The sequence below is a fragment of the Lotus japonicus genome, chromosome 3 (genome assembly GCF_012489685.1).
Source record: "Lotus japonicus ecotype B-129 chromosome 3, LjGifu_v1.2".
In the NCBI taxonomy this organism is placed as follows: domain Eukaryota; kingdom Viridiplantae; phylum Streptophyta; class Magnoliopsida; order Fabales; family Fabaceae; genus Lotus; species Lotus japonicus.
The window spans coordinates 77,832,805-77,846,551 of NC_080043.1; the positions used below are offsets into that span (position 1 = coordinate 77,832,805).

A 13,747-nucleotide genomic window follows, 5' to 3' on the forward strand; every position below is an offset into this window, starting at 1 on the left:
AGAACAAAAGTTCAAAAAATCAATCAGCTGAAAGTAACGTATAGTTCTTCATGATCTGAAAGAACCTCATGTTTCTCCAACCTAAAAAAACACCAATAAAGAACCGATTCTTCTAAAGAAGTCCCAAATGTCCAATATGACATTTATCCGAACACAAAATTGTAACAAAATCAGCAAAAAAAATGGTTTCTACAGAGAGAGAGGGATGAAAAGGAGAAATAAAATGAAGAAATTTAGAAAACCCTAGAAAAGATAGGAGGGATGAGAGGGAAGAGGGGATTACTTGCGAGGAGCAGTGACCATCTTGTTCGTGAGAGTCCTGACGACGGTCATGCAGTAAGACTGGCGAAGTCTTGGCCTAGAAATGGTGTCGAAGGGGATGGGGGCGGTGCGGATCGCAGACCTTGGAGAAAAAGTACTCCTCCGCCTTCGAAACGCTGGTGGGAGAGGAAGCTGAAGGGGACGGGGCGGTGCGAATCGCAGGTTTTGGTTCGGGCTGGGAGCATAGGAGGTCAGAGAAGGTGAGTCTTAGCGTGGGGAAGCTAGGCGGGGGAAGAGGTCGTGGAGGAGATGAGACCTAGAAAGCAAGTTGGGGGAGACCAGAGGGTGAATAGAGCTAGTTGAAGAAGAAATTTTGATAAGAGTAATTCATAGGAGTATGTGAATAAGCTGGATAAAGTGGTTGGGCAGATTAAAGAGCCACAAAATTTTAATTTTTAAATTCACATGTTCATGGGAGCTGTGCAGAGCCTTCCTTGGGACATGAAATCTGCATAAGGGAAGTGGGAGTGAAGAAATTTGATTGGCCATTGATGGAAGAGATGAATTTGAATAGGGAAAAAATAATTATGAAGGCTTGCATGCTTCTGTGGTATGTGTGAAGCATTTAAAAAAGGAATTGGGGAAAGAGATGATGGAAATAGAGCTGCGTTTATGCTATGTTTGGTTGGGTGGAAAGAAAGGGGGAGGAAAGAAAACACGGAAACCGATGTATGAATTTAGAGTAACCTACTCTAAATTCATGCATCGGTTTCCGTGTTTTCTTTCCTCCCCCTTTCTTTCCACCCAACCAAACAAAGCCTTAATGTCTGATGGGAGTTTTAGCGTTGGAAAGGGAGGGAGTGCAGAATGGGGGAGTTCTCCAACAATTGATCACGTGAAAAAATCAAAAAATAAAGAATACAGAAAGGAAAGGATAGGAAAGAAGGAGTAAATCACTTCTTTTTTATTTGATTTTTTTAATTTTAAAAAGTATTTGTTTATCTAAAATTCAATAACTAAATTTTAAAAAGTATTAAGTGCATGATATTTGGAAAGATTGATGAAATTTATTAATTAAAAAATATCCTAAATTTATTTAAACCCATAATTTCTAAAAGTAAAAAAGGATCCAAATAGTTAAAAAAAATCTAAATACATTATTATAGTAAAGTTTGATATATATATATATAGATAATATAATTCTTTTTATTATATATTTTAAAAAAATTATGTTTACTATCATAAATTCATTATAATTATAATTAAGGTACAGATTTATACCAAGAAAAAAAGGTATAGATAAAAATTGATTGATAAAAAAAAATGCCATGAAAGGCTTCATCGTGAATGGGGGAGTAATTTTATGTTTTTTTGGAAACAAACAAAATAGTGGGAGAGAGAATGAGTTCTTAATAATGAAGGAAGATAGTGGGAGAGAGAATGGTGAGTGGAGCTTGATAAAAAAACAGAAAAAGAAGGAAATGCCACGTGTACAGTAAAAAGGAGAGAAGAGCTTGTAGAATGCCATGTGAAATTCCACTAAGTCTAAGATTGCATGAGAGAGTAGAATGTTTGTGGTTGCGACACATCAGCATTTTGTCCTTTGAACCATTGCTCTTTTAATAGTATTATTGATGATGCGGAATTTTTAATTGAATATGAACATAAGAGTGCTTCATTAATTTTAATGTCTATTGAATCTATCCAACCTATCAAGATATAGATAATCGTAGGTGGTATGTATTGAGTAAATTTTGTTAGAAAAGTTTTATCCATTCAGTATTAATTTTGAAATCTTTATAAAATTAATCTAATAACTACTCACCGCAAATACCTTAGGTTACCCCATATAGGAGCCACACTCTCTAAGAACCTTTAATCTTCACCACATTCGCTTGTCGGATCAATTTAATAAACTAAATTTTAATAATTCACAAGAATTACAAGTTATCACCCAGTCATGCTTTGTAGACGACAAAAAAAAAAACTAAACAGTACTCCCTCCGTTCCAAAACTATTGTAGTTTAAGAGTTATGCACAAAGATTAAGAATTCATTAATTGATGTTATAATTTGACTGAAACACCTTTATTTAATATGAGTTATATGAAAGAAAGAGAATGAAAATCATTGGTCAACTAATTTGTGAAAATTGTGATTGGTGGAATTAAGAGGTGATACTTGAGTGATGTAATATTAAATGAGGGTATGAATGGAAGAGAATGAGATAAAGTGCTTTGGATAGTAAAACAACAATGGTTTTAGAACAAAATAAAAAAGTTAAAACTACAATAATTTTGGAACGGAGGGAATAATAATTTGATTAATAAATTCCACTATCATTTTCTTCTCAATTCTCTCACTCTCTCCACCGCCACTTCCTCCTCCTCCAAGATTCCTCTGTACCTAACTCAAAATCACTTTTTTATAGCTTTCTCAAATACCCTTTTCCCTTCCACCCTCAATTTCCCATCAAGATTCTCTCTTCTTCTCATGGCTTCACTGGGAGCCATATACACTGTAGTACTCTATGTGTTCCTTCTTGCTGCCACTTTGGTTTCTGCTGGGGATATAGTTCATCATGATGATGTTGCTCCTACAAGGCCTGGTTGTGAGAATAACTTTGTTCTGGTATCAATTTCCATTTCTTCTTCATGTGAATTGCAAACTAATTTAGAAATGTAATTATCCTTGGTTTTGATCTTGGTCTTGATTATTGAATTATGCTTGTTTGCTGGAACAATGAGGGAATTTGAAAAGTTATAGAAAGTAGAAAAAATATTCTTTTTTTCTAGAGGCAATGAAAATTGGATTGTTGGGTGCTGCAACAATGAGGGAATTTGAAAATTATACTAGAAAGTAGAAAAATATTCTTTTTTTTTCTGAAGGTAAGGAAAATTGGATTGTTGGGTGTTTTTGAGTTTCAATGAAGTTGATCTGCACCTTCAATGATGGTTTGGATGGAGTAAGCTCAATTGAAATTCCCCTTTTGCTGCTGCTGAACAAAAATGCTTGCTTGAGTTTTGGAGTTCTTAAGAAAATTCAGTGTAAAAAGGAGAGAAAAGAATGGTGATTCTATAAGGTTGCTTAGAGACATGCTTTTTATAGATACTGTACTTCTATGCTTAATTGTGATTCTTGTTTGCCTCCTTATCATTGCAGAGGTGGTGTGTTTCTAGCTTTTGTTTATAGAGTAACCTGTGATGATTATGTGGTCCTAGTTTGCTGACTTTGTAAATTAGTATCTTTTTATATGATATCTTTGATTTCATTATCACTTTTTATTTTTCTTTTACCTGTCAATGTTATCATGCATACTTGCATCTTTGCACTTGAGGTTGATACTGGTGGAGTTGTTTTGTAGGTACTACTAAAAAACCTTAATTTGTTTATATTATCCTTTATATGTCCCTTATAAAATTTCTGGAGTTCTGTGCCTCTTTTTTGTTGATTGACCTTCCCTGATGGTCTGCTTTGTAGTGAAAAAAGTTCTATTTTTTGGTAAACTAAAATGTCCAAAATTTGACTAAGAACCAGGTGATGATGGTAACCAGCTGATTGGGAACAATATATTTTATGGACTGACTATGAAAAATGAAATCTGCAAATCTGAAAAATGGACTGTCTTCATGGTTTTGACCAAATTACTATGTTGCCTATTTCTAGTTTCTTATATTGCATATAGCCAGATATATGTATGTACAGTGTTTTCTCTAAACAGTTTTGACCAATTTCTTTTCTTCTGTTAGGTCAAAGTCCCCACTTGGATTGATGGTGTGGAAAGCCGTGAGTATGTTGGAGTTGGTGCAAGATTTGGCCCTACATTGGAATCAAAAGAAAAACATGCCAATCACACTAGAGTTGTCATGGCTGATCCTCCTGATTGTTGTAGCAAGCCTAAGAATAAGGTTTTTGAATTTATTTTTAAGCTGTAGACCTTACCAAATACTACTTTGTGTTCATGTGAAGAAAAATTGTCCACATTGAAAGCTCTATTTTTTTAAATTATTTATTGACTTGTAGTTCTATTGCTTTTCACTAATGTTAGCTCACTAGCGAGATCATTTTGGTACACCGAGGAAAATGTAGTTTCACAACCAAGGCAAATATAGCTGATGAAGCTGGTGCTTCAGCCATCCTCATTATTAACTACCGTACAGGTGCTTCACTTGTGTTTCGTTTTGTTTTGTTTAAATGCTTTTCAAAATCTCATAGTCTGTCTTGTTTTTCATTAATGATTATACAGTTAGAGCCTTAGAGGTGATATTTGGGACCATAGTTGCAGAGTCGGTTACCATTATAGCTAAATTTTGTTCATTATTTGTTATTAAACAAAGAAATTCACAATAATTAGTTACTGTAAATACTTCTTTTGTGTATACAATATAATAATTGTTTTAAGCAACTACTGCTTGTCCTTATGGTGCAGAACTTTTCAAGATGGTTTGTGAAGAAAATGAAACTGATGTCGATATTGGAATACCTGCTGTCATGCTTCCACAAGAGGCTGGCTTAACATTGGAAAGACATATTAAAAACAACTCCATAGGTATGATTGACTTTCCCTGAGCCATCTCTAATTTTGTAACTAGTTGTCTTTTCTTCGGCACAGGGCACTTTAATTTTTAAAATGACAACTTTAGTTTTTGATGCCAGATCTTGTCTTGTGTCTTACTTGGCTTTCTTGCACTTTTGCATGTACATTCTTGCTATTAAGTGTCCATACAGTTATACTCTCCACTGCGTCCATTGGTTGATGTCGCGGAAGTATTTTTGTGGCTCATGGCTGTTGGTACCATTTTATGTGCTTCTTATTGGTCTGCCTGGACTGCCAGAGAAGCAGCTATTGAGCAAGAGAAGCTTTTAAAGGTCACCTAGTTCCTTTTCCTGTCAAATTTATTCTCTCTCTCTTGGATGAAAGAAGAAATATTAATAGGTGACGAAAGAAAGAATACAAATATGAGGTATCATTATCATCCTTAGGCCGAGACAGACAAACAAAAAATCCTGAAAGGAAAAACTCATTAAAACAATAGGATATTGTATAGGGAGGCTCTTGAAAGGAATATGTCTACTCATATTTAAGAACTCATTAATTTAGTTTCTATTTACCAATATATAAATTTTGTACTTTCAGGATGCTTCAGATGAATATGTTAATGCAGAAAAAGAAAATGTTGGTTCCAAGGGTTACGTGGAAATCAGTACGGGAGCAGCAATTTTATTCGTTGTGCTTGCTTCTTGTTTCTTGGTTATGCTGTACAAATTAATGTCACACCGGTTTGTTGAAGTTCTGGTGGTTCTATTTTGTATTGGTGGGGTAGAGGTGAGTTATTCTTCTTCCAGGCTTTGTTCTTGTTGATTAAAGTTCATCCCTTCCTCCAACCTAGGTTGTAATCAATTTGTTGATCTACCAGTTTACGACACTTCACTAATAATCATTTTGCATCTTCTTTAATATAGCTGAATTGTAAGTGGTGTTCCCTTGTGGTTTCTTTTGAATGAAAAATTTCTCCTCTATGTTTTGTTATCATGAAGAAATGCTTGGGGCGTGATCTGCGATAGAAAAGTATCATTAACCTTAAAGGGAAAATTTTACAGCACAACTACAAGACGGATAAGTTAAATCCTAAATCTTAAGGCTCAGGGCCAATAAGATGCCTCTGGTTATTCAACCCAAATAAGCCATGCCATTTACAATTGCACAATATGATAAATTTTGAATCCCCACCCCAGTAGACCTAATTATCCCTTAGATTGATTGACATTATTATTTTCGTTAGGTGATCTTCGCATAATTAATTACTTCGAGCTAAATTCATAGGCATGCATGGTATCATACAGTAGCTGAAACTTTATATTCTTCATGTGTTTTCAGGGACTGCAAACTTGTTTAGTAGCTCTGTTATCTTGGTAAGTCTTTTATCCAGGAAGGTGGTTTGGTGAGAGGAGGATTTGACAACTAATCTGTTTACTTTTTCTTCTGTTATGAATTTGTGCAGACCAGTTGAGTTATATATGCCATGCTTTTTATAATCAAAATTTTAAATCAAACTGAGAGAGAGTATAACTACATTTATTAGGCCCAACTCAAATGCCACATTAATTTATGTTCACTTTTTCTTCTGTTTACTTTATTTATGTTCTAGAACTTTGATTAACTGTTTTTATTATTGGGGATATAAATGGTGGCAAGTTAGGGTGAAAGTAAATTGAAATTTAGTTGGCTCTCAATCGTTTTCCACATACCTTTTTCCTGAAAAATATAGCAGTGAAGAGGTAATGAACCTAATTTTAAAAGAATCATTAGCCAAATGTAACAAGACACACATATAGCTCTCTTGAACTTTGCTCAAATAATTTACATAATTTTGGGGTGACAGTATTTTACTGCTTTCTTTTAATATCAACATTGCAATAAATAAATTTTATTTGAAAAGAGAAATGACTTGAGCTTGAAGTTTGTTGCTGCACATGGTATATTCTATTAGATTCCATCGTTATGATACGGAAATGACAGCAAAATGCTCATAGTTTCAGATGGTTTCAACATCCTGCACAAACATTTGTGAAGATACCCTTCTTTGGAGCTGTCTCATATCTGACACTTGCCATTACTCCCTTCTGCATTGTGTTCGCTGTTGTTTGGGCAGTATATCGTCATGCATCAGTTGCTTGGATTGGTCAAGATATTCTTGTAAGAAAGTTTTATTACTTCCTCTGTATTCAATACTTTTTTTCTGTTATTTTTGCTTTGGCATGGGCTTCCTGGCATATTTAATTGAAACATAAAAAATTATGATACAATCATAACAATACTACTTGTTTCATATCATAGATATTGCTTTCCAATTGCTAGAACGTCGCTGCTAAGAAACTAAAAATCTTCTTAAACTAGCATGGAATCTGAACTCTTCCTCTGGTGTGTAACTAAAAAGAACACTATAGGATACCATATGTGGGTCTCGTAATGTACTACTTTGATTTACATATGATATAGATCCAATGAGTAATTATCTCCTTGGCGTGGACTGTGGAGTCATGAACTACAAATTTAGAGTGCATTCTTTTGCTATTGGTCAACTGGAAACTTGTTAAGAACAGGATCAAATTCCTAATCTCTGCTTTGTATATGAGAAGTTAGGCTGTTTCTCAAGACCAAAATGTTGCATTTCACATGAGTTGTTAGCACATGGTTGAAAATTGTTATTGGCTATGGATAATTTGATATACCCATATTAGTATTTATTTCCATGTTTGTTATTATTTTTCTGCTTCACATCCATGTTTTTTTCTTTCTTTCTTATCACTTACGTATATAATTTTGTTGATAATACTTATCTTTCTTTCTTTTGATTTAGCTTCAAATAGAAACTTAAGTCCCGCCATTTAGGTTTTCATATTAGTTATGACTAACACTCCTTTAAGCCTGTAGGCTTGTATATTATAATACTTGATTTACTAAATGGAAGCCTTTTACACTTCCAAGAAATTAATATGGATTAGCATTTATTTACTTTTTTTTCTACCTCCTGTCCTTCAGGGCATCGCGCTGATAATTACAGTTCTTCAGATTGTTCGCATACCAAATCTCAAGGTAATGATGATTCATCAATCAAAAACTATTTTTGGTTCTTAAGAAAGATTGTCCACGTCACCGTCTCGGTTATTCTCATGTACTTGTTATGAAACTTCTAAATTTAAGGGTACGGTCATACATGGTGGAGCATTATGTACAGTTAAACTGAATAACTGTTGAAAAAATAGCTTTCCTGGATACTAGTGAACTTTTTATTGTTAAAAAAAGACACTTAACATTTCTCTGTATCAGGTTGGGACTGTTCTTCTCAGTTGTGCCTTTCTGTATGACATCATATGGGTGTTTCTCTCTAAACGGTGGTTCCATGAGAGTGTGATGATAGTGGTGAGTGTGTTAAAGAAAGCTCTACCTCTACTGTTCTTTACAAAACTTATTTTTACTTCATAAACACTGTTCTTTTCCCCCCTTAAATACTGTTGAAATTATGTCTCAGTAGCTGTTTGAATTTTAAATTTAAGTTGTTAGTTTGAAGTTGTTATTTAAATTTGAATAAGTCCTAATTCTGTTAGGATGATTAGTTAGACTATCTTTGAATTTGTTTAGAGTATCTTCTGTTAGTATTTCAAATTTTGCAGATTTCTAGTCAGTTTGTTAGTTACTCTTTGCCTTTAAAAGAGCAAGTTCTGATTAATAAAAAATTGGCCTTCCATCATAAATATTTCTCTTCTCTTTCACGTTAAAAAAAAACCAACAGAGTGGTATCTAGAGCCATCTTCTTACGGACCTGTGAACATGGATGCTGAATCAAATTTCTCCAAAGTTGCACCTCCAGTCTTTGATGGAGAAAACTACGATCTATGGGCTGTCAAGATGGAGGCTTACCTAGAGGCTTTGGATCTTTGGGAAGCTATAGAAGAGGATTATGAAGTCGTTCCGCTGCCTGCCAATCCTACCATGGCCCAGATCAAGAGTCAAAAGGAGAAAAAAACCCGGAAAGCAAAGGCAAAATCATGCCTTTTTGCTGGTGTTTCATCAACCATCTTCACAAGGATCATGAGTCTCAAATCAGCGAAAGCAATTTGGGATTATTTGAAGGAGGAGTATGTTGGAGATGAAAGAATAAGAAGCATGCAAGTGCTCAATTTAATGAGAGAATTTGAGATGCAGAAGATGAAAGAGTCTGAGACAATCAAGGAATACTCAGAAAAATTGTTAGATATTGCTAACAAAGTAAGGCTGCTTGGAAGTGCGTTTGCTGATTCAAGAATTGTTGAAAAAATTCTGGTAACAGTTCCTGAGAGGTATGAAGCGTCTATTGCCTCACTTGAGAATACGAAGGATCTTTCTAAAATCACTTTGGCAGAAGTGATGCATGCATTGCAAGCCCAAGAACAACGAAGGCTGATGAGAGAAGATCGTGTTGTCGAAGGTGCTTTTGCAGCAAAGCATCATGATAATGGATCCAAAAGAAATAATTCTATTAAGAAGAACCAACCAACCAGTTGTGAGAATTTTCCAAACAACCAAAACAATGACAGAGGTAGAAAAAATTATCCACCTTGTCATCATTGCGGAAAGATGGGTCACCCACCGTTCAGATGTTGGAGAAGGCCAGATGCAAAATGCAGCAAGTGCAACGAGATGGGGCATGAAGCTGTAATTTGTAGAGACAAAATCCAGGAAAGTGCAAATGAAGCAAAAAATGCGCAAGAGGAGGAAGAAGACGTGCTATTTGTTGCTACTTGCTTCTCTAGTAATAATTCTTGTGAATCTTGGTTGATTGACAGTGGTTGTACTAATCACATGGCCAATGACAAAGAGTTGTTCAAGAGTTTGGACAACACCAAAGTCAAATGGGTCAGAATTGGGAAAAAATTCCAGTAAAAGGCAAGGGGACAGTAGCTATAGAAAGCTACACAGGTACAAAAATTCTCTCTGATGTTTTGTATGTACCTGAAATTACTAAAAACTTGCTTAGTATTGGACAGTTGCTTGAGAAAGACTTCAAATGTTCAAGGTAAAAATGAGGAGCAAGACTTTTTCATTTGATTCAATAAAGGAGGAGAAAATTGCATTTCATGGTGATTTGGCCAACGAGCCTGTCACACTTCTTAGTGAAGGTGACGACGAAGAGAAAAAGAAAGGGAAAGCCAATTGCAACAACGACAACAGGGGTGTTACTGTTGAAGATGATGGTGGTGTTTTTGCAGCCACTGAGGTTTTGGGTCGCCAGCCAAAAGATAAAGAGCCTGAAGGTCATGTTCATGTGCCAGGACCTCAAGGAACAGATCAAAATCCAAAACTACCTAATGAGAGTCCTCCATGTCATCACATGTACCCTACACATTACTATGTTCATCCACTTCCTGCTTTTATTTACAACAACTATAGTGTGGCGTATTTTGCACCTCCGCTACCATATTCTTATGCATACGTGATGTGTCCATGGAATGGAAGCGAACCTGCCGGAGCACATATTCCAGTATGGTTGACTTTTTGAACTTTGAGAAGTTAGAAGTTTCCAGCTACTGATCCAAGGAGGAGTGTTGAAATTATGTCTCAGTAGCTGTTTGAATTTTAAATTTAAGTTGTTAGTTTGAAGTTATTTAAATTTGAATAAGTCCTAATTCTGTTAGGATGATTAGTTAGACTATCTTTGAATTTGTTTAGAGTATCTTCTGTTAGTATTTCAAATTTTGCAGATTTCTAGTCAGTTTGTTAGTTACTCTTTGCCTTTAAAAGAGCAAGTTCTGATTAATAAAAATTTGGCCTTCCATCATAAATATTTCTCTTCTCTTTCACGTTAAAAAAAAACCAACACTTGCATTTTTCTATACAGGTAGCTCGAGGAGGTAAGAGTGGAGAAGACGGTATCCCCATGCTTCTCAAGATACCACGTTTGTTTGATCCTTGGGGTGGTTACAGCATCATTGGTTTTGGGGACATAATCTTACCAGGACTTCTGGTAGCATTTTCACTAAGGTTGAATTGGAAGTCATGTATTGATCATACAATATCTGCCCCTCATATTCATCTTCTCTGTATCATCACTGATGCTCTTTTTTTCTGAATAAATACCAGTCCATGTTATCTCCTTGTAAAATGTTGTTGGTTGATGGAGAGCATGGTCTATATCAAGTTAATAGTTCATGAATTTAATTATTCTGCTAATGACTAACTTTACAGGTATGATTGGTTAGCAAAGAAGAAGCTTCGTGCTGGATACTTCTTGTGGGCAATGACTGCTTATGGTTTAGGTATGATATGTAATATCTAAAGATAGTTTCCATGATAAAATGTGAAAATCTTCAAACCTGTTAACTGTTACTATAAGATTTCTAACAATTTAAAAAAAGAATATCCTGGGAAACTTCCTTGCCATTGCTGGGCATTGTAATCGGATTTAACAGGAGTCCATAAAAACTTCAATGCTGACAGTCAGCAAATTTCTCAAGTTTGGTTTTTGGATGGCACCAGAATGGGGGAAATGGTTTAAAGTAGAGGCTTATCTTATAATCAGTGTTATTAAATTTCCGCCATTGCGGAATCTCATTGCGGGTTTTTGGCTCTCCGCCATGGCCGATATCATGCCATAATCCGTCAAAATCCACCATCATTATTTGTCAAATATGGTGGGATTTTGGCTCTCGGCCATAGTCCGCCATTAATGACCTTGATTATAATTTATTATAATGCATTAGGCCAATGCTGGCTGTGATGAAATATATTAAATATCCATACAATTTACAGTTTAGCATTGCATAACACTTTGATTTATACATCATTAAGAACTACACTAAAAATCTGTTGTCATCCTTATGTTCCTCAGTTCATATATGGAGATTACTATTAGCTTGCTCTTTTACTCCTCATTCTTTGAATTTTGATCTGCAGGTCTCCTCATCACATATGTGGCTTTGAACTTGATGGATGGGCATGGCCAGCCGGCTTTGCTTTATATAGTCCCATTTACACTTGGTAAGTTTAAGTATCAGGCTCATTTAAATTTGAAGCACAAACATATGTAATGGCATGCTAGTATATAATAACTGGTCCTGTTTCTGAAACCTTAAATGCAGGCACCTTTTTGTCATTGGGAAAGAAGAGAGGTGAGTTAAAGATTTTATGGGCAAAAGGAGAACCAAAAAGGTCTTGCCCGCATATCCAAGAGGATAACCAATCATTTAACCACCATTGATCACCGGCAGACTTGTATCCATAGTATTAGTTTATAGGAGAGTGATAGCAACTCTTAGGAGATTATATAACATTTGTAACTTTGTTGTACAAAGTTTCAACCAATGATGTGATAGCATGCACTTAAATCAGCAGCTGAGAGTTGAGAAAGATGCCATCCAACTGTTCTGATTTTGAAGAGGACCAATAAAACTTGGTGCTGTAACATCATATTTCTTGATGGGGAGATTATTAAGATAAAATCCATATACTGGTAGATGACTTTGCTTCCATGAGGTAGGGTCTGCCCAATGCTATTATGTCTTTTGCCGAGCAAATGTCAAGAGGCAGTGACATGCATGGAAAATTACAAATAAAGAGTGGAAGACTGGTAAAAGGCTGCTAACAAGGAGAAATTGTTGTTTACTAAGGCAATAACTTGAGTTGTAATATTGGTATTATTATTCCTGCTATTCTTGTTGTGTAACATAGATTTGAACTCCAAGATAATTGAATTTAATATCTGTAAGGTTTTCTTCATATGAATTTCCTTAAATCACCAGAAGACATTGATATGTCAAGTTTCTCATATCACATGTACTTGGTCTTACATTAAAATTGGGCCGTAGAACATGGCTTGAAGACTCGACCCATTTCAAAATAACTATCGATAAATTATAAAATTTCAGTTAAAACTAATACATTTTGTATAATTTAATATTTGTGACCTAATTTAAAAACATCAATACATTTATTTTAATTTGTGACCTAATTAAATTTGATATTAAAACTTTAACACGTTTAAATATAGAATTGACATCGTTGTCAATTGAATTATGACTTAGGCCCCGTTTGGAAAAACAGCTTAATTAAGCGCTTATGGTCATAAGCGCTTATGACATAAGCGCTTATTCATAAGCTATTTTTAAAAATTTATTGAAATTAATTAAAAATAAGCTGTATATAAGCATAAGCTGTTTTTCATAAGCTATCCTGAGTAGCTTATGAAAATAAGCTGAAATAGCTTATGGCAGGCCATAAGCTGTTTGCATAAGCCCTTCCAAACACTAGCATAAGAGCTTATGCTGTCAGATAAGCTCAAATAAGCTCTTCCAAACTGGGCCTTAATGTTTGGAAATCAAGCTTATCCCAGTTGAGATTAGCTAACTTGACCTTAAGCATCCTTACATGACATAATGTCACCCAACATTTGTAATCTCTTCTTTTTGTCTCGCCTGAAACTTCCAACTATAAATAGACGCTTCTTTTGTCAACATATATATATGTGCCTTCTTTCTTGCCAAAGATACTTAGATTCAAACCCAATGAGATGCTCGGCGGCACTTACATTGTGGGAACATAAATCTCAAAGAGTAATACTACAATGCAATGTAACAAGCTATTTACTTTTAAACAAAAATATTTTTCATTTGATTCAACTTCAACTTTACAACTCATCTGGTTCTACCAGATTTGTATTCTATGCAGTTTCCAGAGGAGCAAGCATCCCTAAAAACGAGGCTTTTGCAACACCAAATGAAGTGAAGCTTGTGTAAATAATAACACTGGCGGCAACTATGACAGAGGCGGCAACAATGATGAAGGCAGCGACAGCGACAAAGGCAGCAGGGGAATCCATGGAGGAGATGGTGGTGGTGACCGGAAAAAACAGGGAGGTGGAGTAAATATGAACACAGCTAGATGAAGGAAAACATGATAAGAAATACACAACAATGGGGAAGAGAAGCTGCAGCTGGGACATGAGAGGGGA

The 13,747-nt window shown here is 35.2% G+C and overlaps 1 protein-coding gene across 1 annotated transcript; it reads left to right on the top strand.

Annotated features, from left to right (window-relative positions):
• The first annotated feature begins 261 nt into the window (after positions 1–261).
• Positions 262–12,516, top strand: LOC130744768 (signal peptide peptidase-like 4). The gene is made up of 15 exons (XM_057596925.1): positions 262–511; positions 2,569–2,891; positions 4,010–4,168; positions 4,309–4,420; positions 4,690–4,809; positions 4,978–5,129; positions 5,398–5,586; positions 6,139–6,173; positions 6,795–6,957; positions 7,804–7,857; positions 8,092–8,184; positions 10,640–10,782; positions 10,987–11,057; positions 11,695–11,778; positions 11,880–12,516. Exons 1-15 carry the CDS (start codon positions 262–264, stop codon positions 11,996–11,998), a joined length of 2,067 nt encoding a protein of 688 aa, XP_057452908.1. The 3' UTR covers positions 11,999–12,516.
• The last annotated feature ends 1,231 nt before the right edge of the window (positions 12,517–13,747 follow it).

What these genes read in the sequence shown, in the direction of transcription:
- LOC130744768 (XM_057596925.1), top strand. Translation starts at nt 262, where the DNA reads ATGAGAGGGAAGAGGGGATTACTTGCGAGGAGCAGTGACCATCTTGTT. An exon ending in AGCAAGAGAAGCTTTTAAAG is followed by an intron (nt 5,130 to 5,397) that starts GTCACCTAGTTC and finishes TTGTACTTTCAG; the next exon opens with GATGCTTCAGATGAATATGT. An exon ending in ATGAGAGTGTGATGATAGTG is followed by an intron (nt 8,185 to 10,639) that starts GTGAGTGTGTTA and finishes TTTTCTATACAG; the next exon opens with GTAGCTCGAGGAGGTAAGAG.